Here is a 20,281-nt window from a genome sequence, read left to right as displayed (position 1 = left end):
CTTACACTGCCTATTTAGGATGTTCTTAAACATTTCCCATTTATTATCTGTATTCTCATTTCTGAGGATATTGTCCCAGTCTACCAGATTAAGGGCATCTCTAAGCTGTTCAAACTTTGCCTTCCTAAAGTTCAATGTTTTTGTGACTCCCTGACAAGTCCCCCTAGTGAAAGACAGGTGAAACTGTACAATATTGTGGTCGCTATTTCCTAAATGCCCAACCACCTGCAGATTTGTTATTCTGTCAGGTCTATTAGATAGTATTAGGTCTAAAAGTGCTGCTCCTCTGGTTGGATTCTGCACCAATTGTGAAAGATAATTTTTCTTGGTTATTAGCAGAAACCTGTTGCCTTTATGGGTTTCACAGGTTTCTGTTTCCCAGTTAATATCCGGGTAGTTAAAGTCCCCCATAACCAGGACCTCATTATGGGTTGCAGCTTCATCTATCTGCTTTAGAAGTAGACTTTCCATGCTTTCTGTTATATTTGGGGGTTTGTAACAGACCCCAATGAGAATTTTGTTACCATTTTTCCCTCCATGAATTTCAACCCATATGGACTCGACATCCTCATTTCCTTCGCTAATATCCTCCCTTAAAGTGGACTTTAGACAAGATTTTACATAGAGACAAACCCCTCCTCCTCTCCGATTTTTACGATCCTTTCTAAACAGACTGTAACCCTGTAAGTTAACTGCCCAGTCATAGCTTTCATCTAACCATGTCTCGGTTATTCCCACTATGTCAAAGTTACCTGTAGATATTTCTGCTTCTAGTTCTTCCATCTTGTTTGTCAGGCTTCTGGCGTTTGCGAGCATGCAGTTTAGAGGATTTTGTTTTGTTCCAATCTCCTCACTGTGAATTGTTTTAGAAATGTTCTTACCTCCCTTCAGAGTATGTTTTCCTGGGTCGTCTTTGTTCGAGTCTAATGTTTTTCTTCCCGTCCCCTCTTCTTCTAGTTTAACGCCCTCCTGATGAGTGTAGCGAGTCTTCTGGCGAATGTGTGTTTCCCAGATTTGTTGAGGTGTAGTCCGTCTCTGGCGAGGAGTCCATCATACCAGTAATTCACACCGTGGTCCAGGAATCCAAATCCTTGTTGTCTGCACCATCGTCTTAGCCAGTTGTTTGCATCAAGAATCCTGTTCCATCTCCTGGTGCCATGCCCGTCTACTGGAAGGATAGAAGAAAAAACTACCTGTGCATCCAGTTCCTTTACTTTCTTCCCCAACTCTTCAAAGTCCTTGCAGATTGTCGGTAGGTCCTTCCTTGCCGTGTCATTGGTGCCAACATGTATCAGAAGAAATGGGTGGACGTCCTTGGAGCTGAAGAGCTTTGGTATCCTATTGGTCACATCCTTGATCATCGCACCTGGAAGGCAGCATACTTCTCTTGCAGTTATGTCCGGTCTGCAGATGGCTGCTTCGGTGCCTCTCAGTAGTGAGTCTCCCACCACCACCACTCTTCGTTGCTTCTTGGCTGTACTTTTTGCTGTCACTTGTTGCTGTGTGCCCTTTTCTTTTTTGCTTGCTGGTATTGCTTCATTCTTAGGTGTGCCATCTTCATCCTCTACAAAGATTTGATATCGGTTCTTCAGTTGTGTGGTTGGTGATTTCTCCATGGTCTTCTTGCTTCTTTTGGTCACATGCTTCCACTCATCTGCTTTTGGAGGTTCTCTGACACTTTTTGCACCTTCTGTGACCAGTAGAGATGCTTCTGTTCTGTCTAGAAAGTCTTCATTCTCTTTGATGAGTTTCAAAGTTGCTATTCTTTCTTCCAGACCCCGCACCTTTTCTTCTAAAAGGGCCACTAGTCTACACTTCTGACAGGTGAAATTGGATTCTTCTTCTGGTCGATCTGTGAACATGTAGCACATGCTGCAGCTCACCATGTAGGTTGTCACATCTGCCATGTTGCTCCTAGATCCTGCTGACTTGCTGTGTGTTTTCCTTCTTGTGTAATCTACTCAGCCAAGCTCTCTTGCAATAATGTCCTACAGGCAAAAATTCGCGCGCCTTACGGCGCGCGGTTTGGTGATGCTTTCGAAGCAGCTGGTCCCGGCTGTACCCAACGATCTTCTAGCTTAGGGAGACTTCGCTTCTCCCAGAAGGCACCTGGAATATGCAAATTAGCCTCCTGAAGCTTGAATCCCTGGTTTGGTGATGCTTTCGAAGCAGCTGGTCCCGGCTGTACCCAACGATCTTCTAGCTTAGGGAGACTTCGCTTCTCCCAGAAGGCACCTGGAATATGCAAATTAGCCTCCTGAAGCTTGAATCCCTGGTTTGGTGATGCTTTCGAAGCAGCTGGTCCCGGCTGTACCCAACGATCTTCTAGCTTAGGGAGACTTCGCTTCTCCCAGAAGGCACCTGGAATATGCAAATTAGCCTCCTGAAGCTTGAATCCCTGGTTTGGTGATGCTTTCGAAGCAGCTGGTCCCGGCTGTACCCAACGATCTTCTAGCTTAGGGAGACTTCGCTTCTCCCAGAAGGCACCTGGAATATGCAAATTAGCCTCCTGAAGCTTGAATCCCTGGTTTGGTGATGCTTTCGAAGCAGCTGGTCCCGGCTGTACCCAACGATCTTCTAGCTTAGGGAGACTTCGCTTCTCCCAGAAGGCACCTGGAATATGCAAATTAGCCTCCTGAAGCTTGAATCCCTGGTTTGGTGATGCTTTCGAAGCAGCTGGTCCCGGCTGTACCCAACGATCTTCTAGCTTAGGGAGACTTCGCTTCTCCCAGAAGGCACCTGGAATATGCAAATTAGCCTCCTGAAGCTTGAATCCCTGGTTTGGTGATGCTTTCGAAGCAGCTGGTCCCGGCTGTACCCAACGATCTTCTAGCTTAGGGAGACTTCGCTTCTCCCAGAAGGCACCTGGAATATGCAAATTAGCCTCCTGAAGCTTGAATCCCTGGTTTGGTGATGCTTTCGAAGCAGCTGGTCCCGGCTGTACCCAACGATCTTCTAGCTTAGGGAGACTTCGCTTCTCCCAGAAGGCACCTGGAATATGCAAATTAGCCTCCTGAAGCTTGAATCCCTGGTTTGGTGATGCTTTCGAAGCAGCTGGTCCCGGCTGTACCCAACGATCTTCTAGCTTAGGGAGACTTCGCTTCTCCCAGAAGGCACCTGGAATATGCAAATTAGCCTCCTGAAGCTTGAATCCCTGGTTTGGTGATGCTTTCGAAGCAGCTGGTCCCGGCTGTACCCAACGATCTTCTAGCTTAGGGAGACTTCGCTTCTCCCAGAAGGCACCTGGAATATGCAAATTAGCCTCCTGAAGCTTGAATCCCTGGTTTGGTGATGCTTTCGAAGCAGCTGGTCCCGGCTGTACCCAACGATCTTCTAGCTTAGGGAGACTTCGCTTCTCCCAGAAGGCACCTGGAATATGCAAATTAGCCTCCTGAAGCTTGAATCCCTGGTTTGGTGATGCTTTCGAAGCAGCTGGTCCCGGCTGTACCCAACGATCTTCTAGCTTAGGGAGACTTCGCTTCTCCCAGAAGGCACCTGGAATATGCAAATTAGCCTCCTGAAGCTTGAATCCCTGTAGTGATGTATATAGTATATACCCAGGAGGACGGTGAGGAGGAGCGGACACTTCTAGTCCTGTCCTGTAGTGATGTATATAGTATATACCCAGGAGGATGGTGAGGAGGAGCGGACACTTCTAGTCCTGTCCTGTAGTGATGGATATAGTATATACCCAGGAGGACGGTGAGGAGGAGCGGACACTTCTAGTCCTGTCCTGTAGTGATGTATATAGTATATACCCAGGAGGATGGTGAGGAGGAGCGGACACTTCTAGTCCTGTCCTGTAGTGATGTATATAGTATATACCCAGGAGGACGATCTTCTAGCTTAGGGAGACTTCGCTTCTCCCAGATATAGTATATACCCAGGAGGATGGTGAGGAGGAGCGGACACTTCTAGTCCTGTCCTGTAGTGATGGATATAGTATATACCCAGGAGGACGGTGAGGAGGAGCGGACACTTCTAGTCCTGTCCTGTAGTGATGTATATAGTATATACCCAGGAGGATGGTGAGGAGGAGCGGACACTTCTAGTCCTGTCCTGTAGTGATGTATATAGTATATACCCAGGAGGACGATCTTCTAGCTTAGGGAGACTTCGCTTCTCCCAGAAGGCACCTGGAATATGCAAATTAGCCTCCTGAAGCTTGAATCCCTGTAGTGATGTATATAGTATATACCCAGGAGGACGGTGAGGAGGAGCGGACACTTCTAGTCCTGTCCTGTAGTGATGTATATAGTATATACCCAGGAGGATGGTGAGGAGGAGCGGACACTTCTAGTCCTGTCCTGTAGTGATGGATATAGTATATACCCAGGAGGACGGTGAGGAGGAGCGGACACTTCTAGTCCTGTCCTGTAGTGATGTATATAGTATATACCCAGGAGGATGGTGAGGAGGAGCGGACACTTCTAGTCCTGTCCTGTAGTGATGTATATAGTATATACCCAGGAGGACGGTGAGGAGGAGCGGACACTTCTAGTCCTGTCCTGTAGTAATGTATATAGTATATACCCAGGAGGATGGTGAGGAGGAGCGGACACTTCTAGTACTGTCCTGTAGTGATGTATATAGTATATACCCAGGAGGACGGTGAGGAGGAGCGGACACTTCTAGTCCTGTCCTGTAGTCATATATATATATATCTATTTTAATCTTATTTAGCCGGTTTCGCACCTCTTCTTGGGTAAGGGTCACCAATCTAACCCAAGAAGAGGTGCGAAACCGGCTAAATAAGATTAAAATAGATAAATCTCCGGGTCCGGATGGCATACACCCACGAGTACTAAGAGAACTAAGTAATGTAATAGATAAACCATTATTTCTTATTTTTAGTGACTCTATAGCGACAGGGTCTGTTCCGCAGGACTGGCGCATAGCAAATGTGGTGCCAATATTCAAAAAGGGCTCTAAAAGTGAACCTGGAAATTATAGGCCAGTAAGTCTAACCTCTATTGTTGGTAAAATATTTGAAGGGTTTCTGAGGGATGTTATTCTGGATTATCTCAATGAGAATAACTGTTTAACTCCATATCAGCATGGGTTTATGAGAAATCGCTCCTGTCAAACCAATCTAATCAGTTTTTATGAAGAGGTAAGCTATAGGCTGGACCACGGTGAGTCATTGGACGTGGTATATCTCGATTTTTCCAAAGCGTTTGATACCGTGCCGCACAAGAGGTTGGTACACAAAATGAGAATGCTTGGTCTGGGGGAAAATGTGTGTAAATGGGTTAGTAACTGGCTTAGTGATAGAAAGCAGAGGGTGGTTATAAATGGTATAGTCTCTAACTGGGTCGCTGTGACCAGTGGGGTACCGCAGGGGTCAGTATTGGGACCTGTTCTCTTCAACATATTCATTAATGATCTGGTAGAAGGTTTACACAGTAAAATATCGATATTTGCAGATGATACAAAACTATGTAAAGCAGTTAATACAAGAGAAGATAGTATTCTGCTACAGATGGATCTGGATAAGTTGGAAACTTGGGCTGAAAGGTGGCAGATGAGGTTTAACAATGATAAATGTAAGGTTATACACATGGGAAGAGGGAATCAATATCACCATTACACACTGAACGGGAAACCACTGGGTAAATCTGACAGGGAGAAGGACTTGGGGATCCTAGTTAATGATAAACTTACCTGGAGCAGCCAGTGCCAGGCAGCAGCTGCCAAGGCAAACAGGATCATGGGGTGCATTAAAAGAGGTCTGGATACACATGATGAGAGCATTATACTGCCTCTGTACAAATCCCTAGTTAGACCGCACATGGAGTACTGTGTCCAGTTTTGGGCACCGGTGCTCAGGAAGGATATAATGGAACTAGAGAGAGTACAAAGGAGGGCAACAAAATTAATAAAGGGGATGGGAGAACTACAATACCCAGATAGATTAGCGAAATTAGGATTATTTAGTCTAGAAAAAAGACGACTGAGGGGCGATCTAATAACCATGTATAAGTATATAAGGGGACAATACAAATATCTCGCTGAGGATCTGTTTATACCAAGGAAGGTGACGGGCACAAGGGGGCATTCTTTGCGTCTGGAGGAGAGAAGGTTTTTCCACCAACATAGAAGAGGATTCTTTACTGTTAGGGCAGTGAGAATCTGGAATTGCTTGCCTGAGGAGGTGGTGATGGCGAACTCAGTCGAGGGGTTCAAGAGAGGCCTGGATGTCTTCCTGGAGCAGAACAATATTGTATCATACAATTATTAGGTTCTGTAGAAGGACGTAGATCTGGGGATTTATTATGATGGAATATAGGCTGAACTGGATGGACAAATGTCTTTTTTCGGCCTTACTAACTATGTTACTATGTATATACCCAGGAGGACGGTGAGGAGGAGCGGACACTTCTAGTCCTGTCCTGTAGTGATGTATATAGTATATACCCAGGAGGACGGTGAGGAGGAGCGGACACTTCTAGTCCTGTCCTGTAGTGATGTATATAGTATATACCCAGGAGGACGGTGAGGAGGAGTGGATACTTCTAGTCCTGTCCTGTAGTGATGTATATAGTATATACCCAGGAGGATAGTGAGGAGGAGCGGACACTTCTAGTCCTGTCCTGTAGTGATGTATATAGTATATACCCAGGAGGACGGTGAGGAGGAGCGGACACTGCTAGTCCTGTCCTGTAGTAATGTATATAGTATATACCCAGGAGGATGGTGAGGAGGAGCGGACACTTCTAGTCCTGTCCTGTAGTGATGTATATAGTATATACCCAGGAGGACGGTGAGGAGGAGCGGACACTTCTAGTCCTGCCCTGTAGTGATGTATATAGTATATACCCAGGAGGATGGTGAGGAGCGGACACTTCTAGTCCTGTCCTGTAGTGATGTATATAGTATATACCCAGGAGGACGGTGAGGAGGAGCGGACACTTCTAGTCCTGTCCTGTAGTGATGTATATAGTGTATACCCAGGAGGATGGTGAGGCGGAGCGGACACTTCTAGTCCTGTCCTGTAGTGATGTATATAGTATATACCCAGGAGGATGGTGAGGAGGAGCGGACACTTCTAGTCCTGCCCTGTAGTGATGTATATAGTATATACCCAGGAGGATGGTGAGGAGCGGACACTTCTAGTCCTGTCCTGTAGTGATGTATATAGTATATACCCAGGAGGACGGTGAGGAGGAGCGGACACTTCTAGTCCTGTCCTGTAGTGATGTATATAGCATATACCTTCAGTCTGATGATTTCTGACATCACGATGACATTGATCTCTCTACAGATGGCTGTTTTGGAGATTCAGTCCAATGGGGAGAGAGTCACTGAGGAAAATATCAGTAAGGCAATCAGTTCCCTGGAGGACTCCAACATGAAGGTGAGAGGTTCCATGAATGGGGGGTAGACAGGATATGGTGTCCCCATTGCAAGTGTCTGGTGGATGTTTGATTTACTTTGTATCGTCGTTTGGATGCATGTTGGTTGGGGGTCTTACTTCTCTCCATACAATGTGTATGATATGAATTATGTGCCCCCCACTTCCACCCCCGGGGGCTTCTATGGAGTCGCTTCTCTGCAGATATAACCGTTCCGCACTTCTGGAATTCCTACAAGGTTTTTGAGGAATCTGTGGGGATTTTTATCCCGTCATTTAGAAGATGATGGGCTCACAATCTCCTTGGCGTTGGATGGGGTTGGGGTCCGGGCTCTGTGCAGCGGCTCATGTCTCTCCATGTCTGTATGGACCTTGTGCTCTGGGCATAAAGCTGAAACTACAATTGTCCACAATGTCTTGTGCTGAAGATTAATATTTCCCATCACTAGAGCGGAGGGGCCGAGGCCGCCCCCCGATAACGGCCCATAGCACTATCCCCCTCCACCATCTGTACAGGGGCACAATGCAGTCAGGGGGTAACGTCCTCCTGGAATCACCAAACCCAGCCTCCTCCATCAGACGCAGATAGAGAAGTGCGATCCATCACTGCACAGAACACGTCTCCTCCAGAGTCCAGTGGTGGCGGCTTTATACCGCTCCATCCGACACTTGGTGATAAATGGCTGCAGGTAGCTGGTGGCCATAAGCCTCCCGGTGAGGGCACTGTGTTTAAGCTGATGTTACTCGAAGAGGTCTGGATTCCGCAGTTATGGGGTCAGCAGAGCGGTGATGACATATAGGCTTCTCAGCACTCGGGCCCCCGCTCTGTAACGTTATGGAGTTGCTGCGGTTCCTTCCACTTTTCTATAATATCCCTCACAGATGATGGAGGAAGACTCAGGAGGAGGAAATGTCATGGATGGACTTGATACCCCGGTGGCTCCTATTACAGGACTGCGCTGGTATCAAGGAGCTCTGCCCCACCAGACGCTCTGTCACATGATGGTAAAGGCAGACGGTATGGGGGCGAGGTGACACTGACGTGAGGGGGTGGCGAGGTTATACACTGGGGGACGAGAGACCTGAGGTTATACAATGAGGGGCTGCAGGTTATTCATGGAGGGCGACGGGCCAGAGGTTATACACTGAGGGGCTGGAGGTTATACACTGGGGGGCATCAGATATTTCACGAAAAACATAAGAGCGATCATTGTGGCCGATAAAGAGCACAGATGGGTATTTACAGATAAAGGCAGGACGAGGAAGGTTCTTGCAGATAACAGCATAATGAGGAATGTTTGTGCAGATAAAAGCATAATGAGGAAGATTCTGCCAGACACATTCATCCGATAAAGAGAGCAGCAGCTAAAATCCCTTTACAAAGCAGCAAACAGGTACGGAAAGCTACTAGAGCCTCTGGAGTCCACGCACATCGAGGTGTTGTATCCTTCAGAGGCTGCTATTGTGCGGGAACCTACTGTTCGGCTACCCCTAAACTAAACTGCTCTCTCAAGCAGATATGGTTGCAGTGACCCAGACATACATGGTCTCATTGTATACTAGTCATGTTTACTGATGAGGCCGTGCAACCCTAGATGGTCCAGATAGATGGAATAGGGGATGGTTGGTAGACGGCCACCTTGATCCAACAAGGCTGCGACATCCGCAAAGAGGTGGAAGAGACATGTTCTAGGCTGAAATCATGGGGTGAGATGGTAACCCCTTTAGGGTCCCTGATGGTGTGAAAATTACCTCGGCAAAGTATAATGAATTTCTGACCGACCACCGACCAAGTTACAAAAAGAACCACCGCTCTGTCCTTAGCAATAACATCTCACGCTGACAATGACTCATCTCACGCTGACTATTACCCATCTCATGCTGACTGTGACCCATCTCATGCTGACTATGACCCATCTCACGCTGACTGTGATCCATCTCACGCTGACTATGACCCATCTCACACTGACGATTACCCATCTCACGCTGACTGTGATCCACCTCCCGCTGACTATGACCCATCGAACGCTGACTATGACCCATCGAACACTGACTGTAATCCATCTCACGCTGACTATGACCCATCTCACACTAACGATTACCCATCTCACGCTGACTGTGATCCATCTCCCGCTGACTATGACCCATCGAACGCTGACTGTGACCCATCATGCTGACTATGACCCATCTCACGTTGACTGACCCATCTCACGCTGACTATGACCCATCTCACGCTGACTATGACCCATCTCACGCTGACTATGACCCATCTCACGGTGACTATGACCCATCTCACGGTGACTATGACCCATCTGACGATGACCCATGTCACGCTGACAATGACCCATCATGCTGACTATTACCCATCTCACGCTGACTGTGATCCATCTCACGCTATGACCCATCTCACGCTGATGATGACCCATGCAATGCTGACGACCCATCTCACGCTGACGATGACCTATCTCATGCTGACGATGACCCATGTCACGCCGACGATGACTCATCTCACTCTGACGATGACCCATGTCACGCTGACGATGATCCCTCTCACGCTGCTTGATGATCCCTCTCACACTGACTGACCTATCTCACGCTGACAATGATCCATCTCACGCTCACTATGACCCATATGATGATGAGCCATCTCACGCTGACTATGACCCATCTCACACTGCTTGATGATCCCTCTTACACTGACCGTGACCTATCTCACGCTGACAATGATCCATCTCACTCTGACTATGACCGATCTCACGCTGACTGACCCATCTCACGCTGACTCTGACCATCTCATGCTGATGATGATCCCTCTCACGCTGACAAGGATCCATCTCACGCTGACTATGACCCATCTCACGCTGACTATGACCCATCTCACGCTGACTGTGACCCATCTCACGCTGACTATGATTCATCTCACACTCACTGTGACCTATCTCACGCTGACTGTGACCCATCTCACACTCACTGTGACCCATCACACGCTCACTGTGACCCATCTCACGCTCACTGTGACCCATCTCACGCTATGATTCATCTCATGCTCACTGTGACCCATCTCACGCTGACTATGACCCATCTCACGCTGACTGTGACCCATCTCACGCTGACTATGATTCATCTCACACTCACTGTGACCTATCTCACGCTGACTGTGACCCATCTCACACTCACTGTGACCCATCACACGCTCACTGTGACCCATCTCACGCTCACTGTGACCCATCTCACGCTATGATTCATCTCATGCTCACTGTGACCCATCTCACGCTGATGATGATCTTTCTCACGCTGACTATGACCCATCTCATGCTGACTATGACCCATCTCACGCTAACTATGACCCATCTCACCCTGATGATGATCCCTCTCACGCTGACAAGGATCCATCTCACGCTGACTATGACCCATCTCACGCTGACTGTGACCCATCTCACGCTGACTGTGACCCATCTCACGCTGATGATGATCCCTCTCACGCTGACGATGACCCATCTCACGCTGACTATGACCCATCTCACGCTCACTGTGACCCATCTCACGCTGACTATGACCCATCTCACGCTGACTATGACCCATCTCACGCTGACTATGACCCATCTCACGCTGACTATGACCCATCTCACGCTGACTATGACCCATCTCACGCTGACTATGACCCATCTCACGCTGACTGTGACCCATCTCACGCTGACTATGATTCATCTCACGCTGACTATGATTCATCTCACGCTCACTGTGACCCATCTCACGCTGATGATGATCCCTCTCACGCTGACTATGACCCATCTCACGCTGACTGTGACCCATCTCACGCTGACTGTGACCCATCTCACGCTGATGATGATCCTTCTCACGCTGACTGTGACCCATCTCACGCTGATAATGACCCATCTCACGCTGACGATGAGCCATCTCATGCTGACTGTGATCCATCTCACGCTGACTATGACCCATCTCACGCCGACTTTGAGCCATCTCACACTGATGATGAGCCATCTCAAGCAGACTTTGAGCCATCTCACGCTGACTATGACCCATCTAACACCGATTATGACCCATCTGACGATGATCCCTCTCACGCTGACGATGAGCCATCTCACAATGAGCCATCTCACGCTGACTTTGAGCCATCTCACGCTGACGACCCATCGAACACTGATGATGAACCATCTGACGATGAGCCATCTCATGCTGACTGTGATCCATCTCACGCTGACTATGACCCATCTCACTATGAGCCATCTCACGCTGACTATGACCCATCTCACTATGAGCCATCTCACGCTGACTGTGACCCATCTCACACTGATGATGAGCCATCTCACGCTGACTGTGATCCATCTCACGCAGACATTGAGCCATCTCACGCTGACTATGAGCCATCTCACGCTGACTATGACCCATCTCACGCTGACTTTGAGCCATCTCACGCTGACTTTGACCCATCTCACGCTGACTTTGAGCCATCTCACGCTGACTTTGAGCCATCTCACGCTGACTTTGAGCCATCTCACGCTGACTATGACCCATCTCACACTAACGATTACCCATCTCACGCTGACTGTGATCCATCTCCCGCTGACTATGACCCATCGAACGCTGACTGTGACCCATCATGCTGACTATGACCCATCTCACGTTGACTGACCCATCTCACACTGACTATGACCCATCTCACGCTGACTATGACCCATCTCACGCTGACTATGACCCATCTCACGGTGACTATGACCCATCTGACGATGACCCATGTCACGCTGACAATGACCCATCATGCTGACTATTACCCATCTCACGCTGACTGTGATCCATCTCACGCTATGACCCATCTCACGCTGATGATGACCCATGCAATGCTGACGACCCATCTCACGCTGACGATGACCTATCTCATGCTGACGATGACCCATGTCACGCCGACGATGACTCATCTCACTCTGACGATGACCCATGTCACGCTGACGATGATCCCTCTCACGCTGCTTGATGATCCCTCTCACACTGACTGACCTATCTCACGCTGACAATGATCCATCTCACGCTCACTATGACCCATATGATGATGAGCCATCTCACGCTGACTATGACCCATCTCACGCTGCTTGATGATCCCTCTTACACTGACTGTGACCTATCTCACGCTGACAATGATCCATCTCACTCTGACTATGACCGATCTCACGCTGACTGACCCATCTCACGCTGACTCTGACCATCTCATGCTGATGATGATCCCTCTCACGCTGACAAGGATCCATCTCACGCTGACTATGACCCATCTCACGCTGACTATGACCCATCTCACGCTGACTGTGACCCATCTCACGCTGACTATGATTCATCTCACACTCACTGTGACCTATCTCACGCTGACTGTGACCCATCTCACACTCACTGTGACCCATCACACGCTCACTGTGACCCATCTCACGCTCACTGTGACCCATCTCACGCTATGATTCATCTCATGCTCACTGTGACCCATCTCACGCTGATGATGATCTTTCTCACGCTGACTATGACCCATCTCATGCTGACTATGACCCATCTCACGCTAACTATGACCCATCTCACCCTGATGATGATCCCTCTCACGCTGACAAGGATCCATCTCACGCTGACTATGACCCATCTCACGCTGACTGTGACCCATCTCACGCTGACTGTGACCCATCTCACGCTGATGATGATCCCTCTCACGCTGACGATGACCCATCTCACGCTGACTATGACCCATCTCACGCTCACTGTGACCCATCTCACGCTGACTATGACCCATCTCACGCTGACTATGACCCATCTCACGCTGACTATGACCCATCTCACGCTGACTATGACCCATCTCACGCTGACTATGACCCATCTCACGCTGACTATGACCCATCTCACGCTGACTGTGACCCATCTCACGCTGACTATGATTCATCTCACGCTGACTATGATTCATCTCACGCTCACTGTGACCCATCTCACGCTGATGATGATCCCTCTCACGCTGACTATGACCCATCTCACGCTGACTGTGACCCATCTCACGCTGACTGTGACCCATCTCACGCTGATGATGATCCTTCTCACGCTGACTGTGACCCATCTCACGCTGATAATGACCCATCTCACGCTGACGATGAGCCATCTCATGCTGACTGTGATCCATCTCACGCTGACTATGACCCATCTCACGCCGACTTTGAGCCATCTCACACTGATGATGAGCCATCTCAAGCAGACTTTGAGCCATCTCACGCTGACTATGACCCATCTAACACCGATTATGACCCATCTGACGATGATCCCTCTCACGCTGACGATGAGCCATCTCACAATGAGCCATCTCACGCTGACTTTGAGCCATCTCACGTTGACGACCCATCGAACACTGATGATGAACCATCTGACGATGAGCCATCTCATGCTGACTGTGATCCATCTCACGCTGACTATGACCCATCTCACTATGAGCCATCTCACGCTGACTATGACCCATCTCACTATGAGCCATCTCACGCTGACTGTGACCCATCTCACACTGATGATGAGCCATCTCACGCTGACTGTGATCCATCTCACGCAGACTTTGAGCCATCTCACGCTGACTATGACCCATCTCACGATGAGCCATCTCACGCTGACTTTGAGCCATCTCACGCTGACTTTGAGCCATCTCACGCTGACTTTGAGCCATCTCACGCTGACTTTGAGCCATCTCACGCTGACTTTGAGCCATCTCACGCTGACTTTGAGCCATCTCACGCTGACGATGACCCATCGAACGCTGACTATGACCGATCTCACACTGACGATGACCCATCTCACGCTGACTTTGAGCCATCTCACGCAGACTTTGAGCCATCTCACGCTGACTTTGAGCCATCTCACGCAGACTTTGAGCCATCTCACGCTGACGATGACCGATCTCACGCTGACTATGACCGATCTCACGCTGACGATGACCCATATCATGCTGCAGAGAAGACCAAACTCATTTGTGTAACAATGTGGAGAGTGGTGACTTTCTGGCCGCTCTCTCCGTGGACGCAGCGTATCTATCTGTACCTTCTTGTTTTCTAGGAATTCATCCTGCAGTGTCTGTCTGTGTCCCCGGAGCGTCGCCCGTCCGCACATAATCTGCTCTTTCATCGGGTGCTGTTTGAGGTTCACTCCCTGAAGCTGCTGTCCGCCCACTGCTTCCTCAGCTCACCCTGTGAGGGTCACTGTACATAGGCTCCGTACTGTCATAGGTGTCACAGGTGTCAGCGGCTCGTATGGCATATTACTCCAGTCACACCCAGAGCTGCACGCACAATACAGTTAGTATCTTCTCTCTTAGGCCGGGGTCACACTTGTGAGTGCAATGCCGTGGTAGCAAGGGCTCAGATGGGCAGTTCTTTTATGACTGTCCAGATCTCGAACACTCTGCTAGAATTTTATAAAGATCTATATACATCCAAACTGCAATTTAATAGAACAGATCTTATCCTACCTTAGGGAAATCAAACTACCGACATTTAGTGGTAAAGATCAAGGAGTTACAAATGGCCTTAGCCGCGATGGCTAATAACAAATCGTCAGGACTAGACGGCTTCCCACGGAAATATATAAGAAGTTTGGAAATATTCTTCTTCCCCACTTGCTGGCTACCTTCGAGGAGGCGGTGAAGAGGCAGTGATAGTGGTCAGACCTGAGCCAAATAAAGACCCTTTAATCCCTGACTCATACAGGCCCATATCTTTATTGCCAACTGATGGTAGAATTATTGCGACGGTTCTGGCGTCTATACAGTAATTTCCACAGTCATCCATTCTGACCAGTCTGGCTTCATTTAACAACCAATGTCCATATTATACAGCTGGCACTTCCTAATGCATACTCAATACCTTCTGTCGGACATAACAGACAGCCGAAAAACGAAGAGATCCAGAATAAAATTAAAATAAGGCTTTATTACAGAAAACATATCCAGTGCCATAGTGCACAAGCACCAAAACAAGAAGTAATATATCTCGCTAAAAGCATATAATGCAGTGTAGTAAAAACAATGTCACACATAGGTCCGGTATATTCCACTTTGGTTGCCTAAGCATACCTATAGTGTAACCGTTATAAATATGTGCCAAATACAAAACAATTGCAAAATCTACCTGCGGCTGACCCAGCGTCCCACCTCACCCCAACGCGCGTTTCGCAACAAGCTTCTTCCGGGGGCGTGTTTAGGGTGGGTAAGTACGGAGTTTTTATCATACATAAGCACCAATGGGATGTGATACCGGAGTCATGTGGTCGCAAGTGTTGCCAGGTATCACCAGGCTACTATCGGCGCGTGCGTCCTTCTTCCCCACTTCCGGACCTGCGCTCAGTGGAACGCTTGCTGGTACGCAAGCGGTCCAGCACAGAGCGCATCCGAAAGTGAATAGGGCGGGGGAAAGGCGCATGCGCACAGCCATGGAGGAGGACTGACTGCGCGGAGGAGATCCGAACGTAAATATATGTACAAACATGGGAACGAGAAGCATCGCGCAAAAGGAGCCGCTATGAATATGGTGCCAACCCTTTGTGGAAGCATGAAATAAAATAGCAAAAGCTTCACATGATTATCCCGAAAGTGCTACGTGCGATCTAGACACACCGGTAATACCGGTTTTAAGTGTAATAGTTACCATAGTGAAAAGAATAAATAAAGTGCTCCAGTGCATATCTAGATTATATTTAATATATCACTCAATGGTGGGGCATCGCCAATATAGAAAACTACATCATTTAAGGTGCCAGTGAAAAGATACAAAGTGACTAATGCAATATAAAATTTAATCTTTAATAAAGTGCTTCAAGTAAAGTGCATATTAATATATAGTATTTAATATCCGCAATAAATCCCCATAAATCATCCACTCTTAGGCTACTTTCACACTAGCGTCGGAATCTCCCCGTCGCAATGCGTCGGCCAGAGATTCCGACGCTAGCGTTTGACGCACTGCACAACGGGTGCAGCGGATGCATTTCTCCGGCGCATCCGCTGCCCCATTGTGAGGTGCGGGGAGGTGGGGGCGGAGTTCCGTCAGGAGCGGTCCGTCAGGAGCAAAAAACGTTACATGTAACGTTTTTTGCTCCCGGCGTTCCGCCACAACACGGCGCAACCGTCGCACGACGGTTGCGATGTGTGGCAAGGCGTCGCAATGCGTCGCTAATGTTAATCTATGGGGCAAAAACGCATCCTGCAAACAACTTTGCAGGATGCGTTTTTTGCCATAAACGACGCATTGCGACGTCTGGCAAAAAATGCCAGTGTGAAAGTAGCCTTAGATAGCAACATTAGTATAGCATATCTACAATACCCACTAACTACATATCCCTCCGAAATGTCCCTCCTATCCAACCCATCCATTAGCCAACAAAATATCCAGATACGTTACAATTTGGAAAGGTTATAACATAATTTAAGGGAGAGCCCTCCATATAAGGCACAATAAAAAAAAAATTCCCTAGCAAAAGGGACACCTATAAAAGAAAATGTCCATGGAATGTCATTCAGTAGTCCCATAAAGATGCGGTACATTCTGGTATCCTCCATATCCTCCACACGGTACCAAGATATATTTCTTTCCTGTATTCAGTAGTCCTTAATTCTTGGAGGAAGCCGATCTCTGATTCCATAACCTCCGCTGTGTCCAATGTCTGATAGATGGAAAAGGCATGTTCCCTACGCAGTGTACCATGACAGGAAAAAATAAGGAAGGCAACAATCATAGATCACATGCTCCTATGAATCAATAAAAAGACGTTAATATCATAAAAACATAACATTATATATTTAAAACCAACAGTAGAAAAAGATAAAAAAAAACTCAACCCAATCCCATAAAAGAATGTCTCTTAAAGGCAGAAAAAGGATAAATATACCATACACAATTAGAATATTATAAAAACGAGGCAAATTCCAGACTCTCATTAAGGCCCTGTGGGGTCATTGTCCCTAGTCTGTAAATCCATTTGATTTCCAATTGGGCCAGGATCCTACCTAAATCACCCCCATGTATGTTTACATTAATCTGGTCAATACCCTTAATTTTCAGGCCTGTAGTTTGTCCATCATGATACCTCTTATCGTGCCTGGGCAAGGTTTTTAATGTTGTTTCATCCTCCACCGTTCTTGCTTTATTGATGTCCCTGACATGTTCCCTTGTTCTCACTTTTCGCTCCCTGGAGGTTAATCCAATATATACCTTACCGCAGGGACATTGGGCATGGTAGATGACTCCCCGGGAATTACAACTAAGGTGCTTCCTAATCTCAAATGTTTTTGAGCCATCAAAATTACAAAAATCAGTAGCCCTGGTAAGGTTAAGGCACCCCTTACATAGCCCACATGGGAAGAAACCTTTGCGTTCCCCCCCTAAGGGTCTAGAGGGTCCAGATCCTGGAGCTTCATAATGGCTTTTAACCAAAGCATCCTAAGGTTTGGTGAGCGTCTGGCCACAAAGGATGGAGCAGGGGCAGTACCCGTTTCAAGGTGGGATCAACCATTAGGACCTCCCAGTGTTTTCGGATAATATTTGTTAGGCCCAGCCATTGGCAGTTATAAATTGAGATAAATCTCACCTGATTCTCTTCTTCACCCTTAGTTTCTTGTTTCTGTTTGTATAACAATTCGTCCCGAGTGGATCTCTTAGCTCTTATGTATCCTCTATTAATACATCGAGAGCTGTACCCTCTTGCCATAAACCTCTGGGTTGAATCTGTAGCCTGATGCTCAAATTGTTTATCTTCCGAACATATCCTCCTGAGACGTAAGAACTGCCCAATGGGAATTCCCCTGATAGTTGATTTCAGGTGAGACGAATCCGCTTGTAACAGTGCATTAGTGGCCGTGGGCTTCCGGAATACATCGGTACTTATACATCCTTCTTGTGTCACCGTGATCTTTAGGTCCAAAAAGTCCAGGCTCCTACCGGTATGAAATGTGAGTTTGACATTGATGTTATTATTATTCAAAGTGTTCATAAAACGGTTAAGACCATCCAAAGAACCTTCCCAAAAAAAAAACAAAATATCATCTACATACCTCATCCAGTTGTGAACTAAGTTCACATTCTGGATGAGGTCCTCCTGAAAGATGATCCTCTCCTACGCCCCCCAAAAATAAATTTGCATAGGCCGGGGCACAGGACGCCCCCATTGCCGTACCCTGTATCTGAAGAAAGATATTGTTCTTAAACGTGAATACGTTATGATTCAAAATTAATTCCATCAAAATCAAGATAAGGTCGGCAATGGGGGGATGAATATTGCTCGATTGTAAAAACCACTTAGTGGCCCATAGGCCGTCCGTATGGCGGATAGACGTATACAACGCCTCTACGTCCGCCGTCACCATGATGACACTCTCTTCTACCTGTAGTTGGTCAATACGTTGAAGGACTGCTGTAGTGTCCTTAATATATGAAGGCAATGTCGAGACTCTTGGTTTCAGGAAATATTCAACTATATCAGAAACAATCTCACATAATCCCCCAATACCTGCAACGATTGGTCGTCCGGGTGGGTCCACAGGGTTCTTATGCAATTTAGGAATGATGTAAAAGGTCTGTAATCTTGGATGCAAGTTTTTTATGGTATCCAATAATTTCTTAGAAATGATCTCTTTGGTAAACGCCTTGTCTAAAATGTTCACAAGCTTCTCCTGGAAGGAAGGTAGAGGATTAAATGTTACTTTACGGTAGCATGTTACATCATCAAGCAGCCTATATGCTTGTTTCTTGTACATCTGGCAAGGCCAGATGACCAGATTGCCCCTTTTGTCCGCTGGTTTATACACTACATCCTTCCAGGACTTTAGTTCTTCCAGAGCCGTGCGTTCCGTCTTTTTCAAATTTGATGGATTTTTACATTATATGCTTTTAGCGAGATATATTACTTGGCCTCCCACTTCTTGTTTTGGTGCTTGTGCACTATGGCACTGGATATGTTTTCCGTAATAAAGCCTTATTTTAATTTTATTCTGGATCTCTTCGTTTTTCGGCTCTCAGTTATGTCAGACCGAAGGTATTCAGTCCGGCTTCATGCCTGCTAGATCCACAGCGGTTAATATCCGGAGATTGTTTCTTAATCTTCAGGTGATGGAGCTGTATGTTCTCTGGATGTTCAATTCTGTTGAGTAGGAATATTTGTGGGTGGTGTTGGAAAAGATGGGTATAGGACCTAGTTTTATTTCATGGGTTAAATTGCTGTTTGGTAAGCCGATAGCTAGAATTTGGGTAAATGGACACCTCTCCCCGGCTTTTGGACTGAGTAGAGGTACGAGGCAGGGTGCCCGTTGCCCCCTGCTCTTTGCACTGGCCATTGACCCCTGGCATCGATTATCAGGGAGCATCCAGGACTAGTTGGGTTTCGTAGAGGGAATAGTGAAGAGAAGGTCGCGTTATACACCGATGACACTTTATTATTTCTGACTAACACTTCTGGGTCCCTTCGTATAACAATGGGAACTGTTATGGTCTGGTGATTATGGAGCGACATGAAACTAGCTCTGAGCAGGTGGTATCTATACTGACCGCAGACCCTAAGCTCAACACACAACTAGAAGCAGCCGTGGATTGCTCCTAACGCTCCCTAGGCAATTCGTCACAGCCTAAGAGCTAACTTCCCCTAAAGATAGAAGCAGGAAAACTATCTTGCCTCAGAGAAAATCCCCAAATGATAGATTAGCCCCCCACATGTAATGACTGTAAGAGGAGAATGAAATGACATACGTAGTATGAAACAAGATTGAGCACAGGAGGCCACTTCTAGCTAAAAAGGAAAGTACAGAAAAGAGCTCTGTGCGGTCAGTAGAAAAAACTAGAAAAAGTCCACCGCAGAGAAATGCAAAAATCTCCACACCTAACTAAAGGTGTGGAGGGCAAACTCTGCTGCCCAGAGCTTCCA

General features: G+C 47.3%; 1 protein-coding gene across 4 annotated transcripts in view; it reads left to right on the top strand.

Moving 5' to 3' along the window:
- NRBP2 (nuclear receptor binding protein 2) overlaps window positions 1-20,281 on the top strand; it is a 226,668-nt gene that overhangs the window by 175,824 nt on the left and 30,563 nt on the right. For all 4 annotated transcript variants that reach the window (XR_011314155.1, XM_069732161.1, XM_069732164.1 and 1 more), the window contains exons 11-12: window positions 7,265-7,357; window positions 14,432-14,564. Coding sequence is in view for 3 of the 4 variants with exons in the window: in XM_069732161.1 (XP_069588262.1) it covers window positions 7,265-7,357; window positions 14,432-14,564 (226 nt within the window). In the remaining variant the exon portion in view is untranslated. The remainder of the gene's footprint in view (window positions 1-7,264; window positions 7,358-14,431; window positions 14,565-20,281) is intronic.

The sequence above is a fragment of the Ranitomeya imitator genome, chromosome 6, assembly GCF_032444005.1.
Source record: "Ranitomeya imitator isolate aRanImi1 chromosome 6, aRanImi1.pri, whole genome shotgun sequence".
In the NCBI taxonomy this organism is placed as follows: domain Eukaryota; kingdom Metazoa; phylum Chordata; class Amphibia; order Anura; family Dendrobatidae; genus Ranitomeya; species Ranitomeya imitator.
Note: the sequence above shows the minus strand (reverse complement) of the source record. Positions and strands in the feature narration are given on the sequence as shown.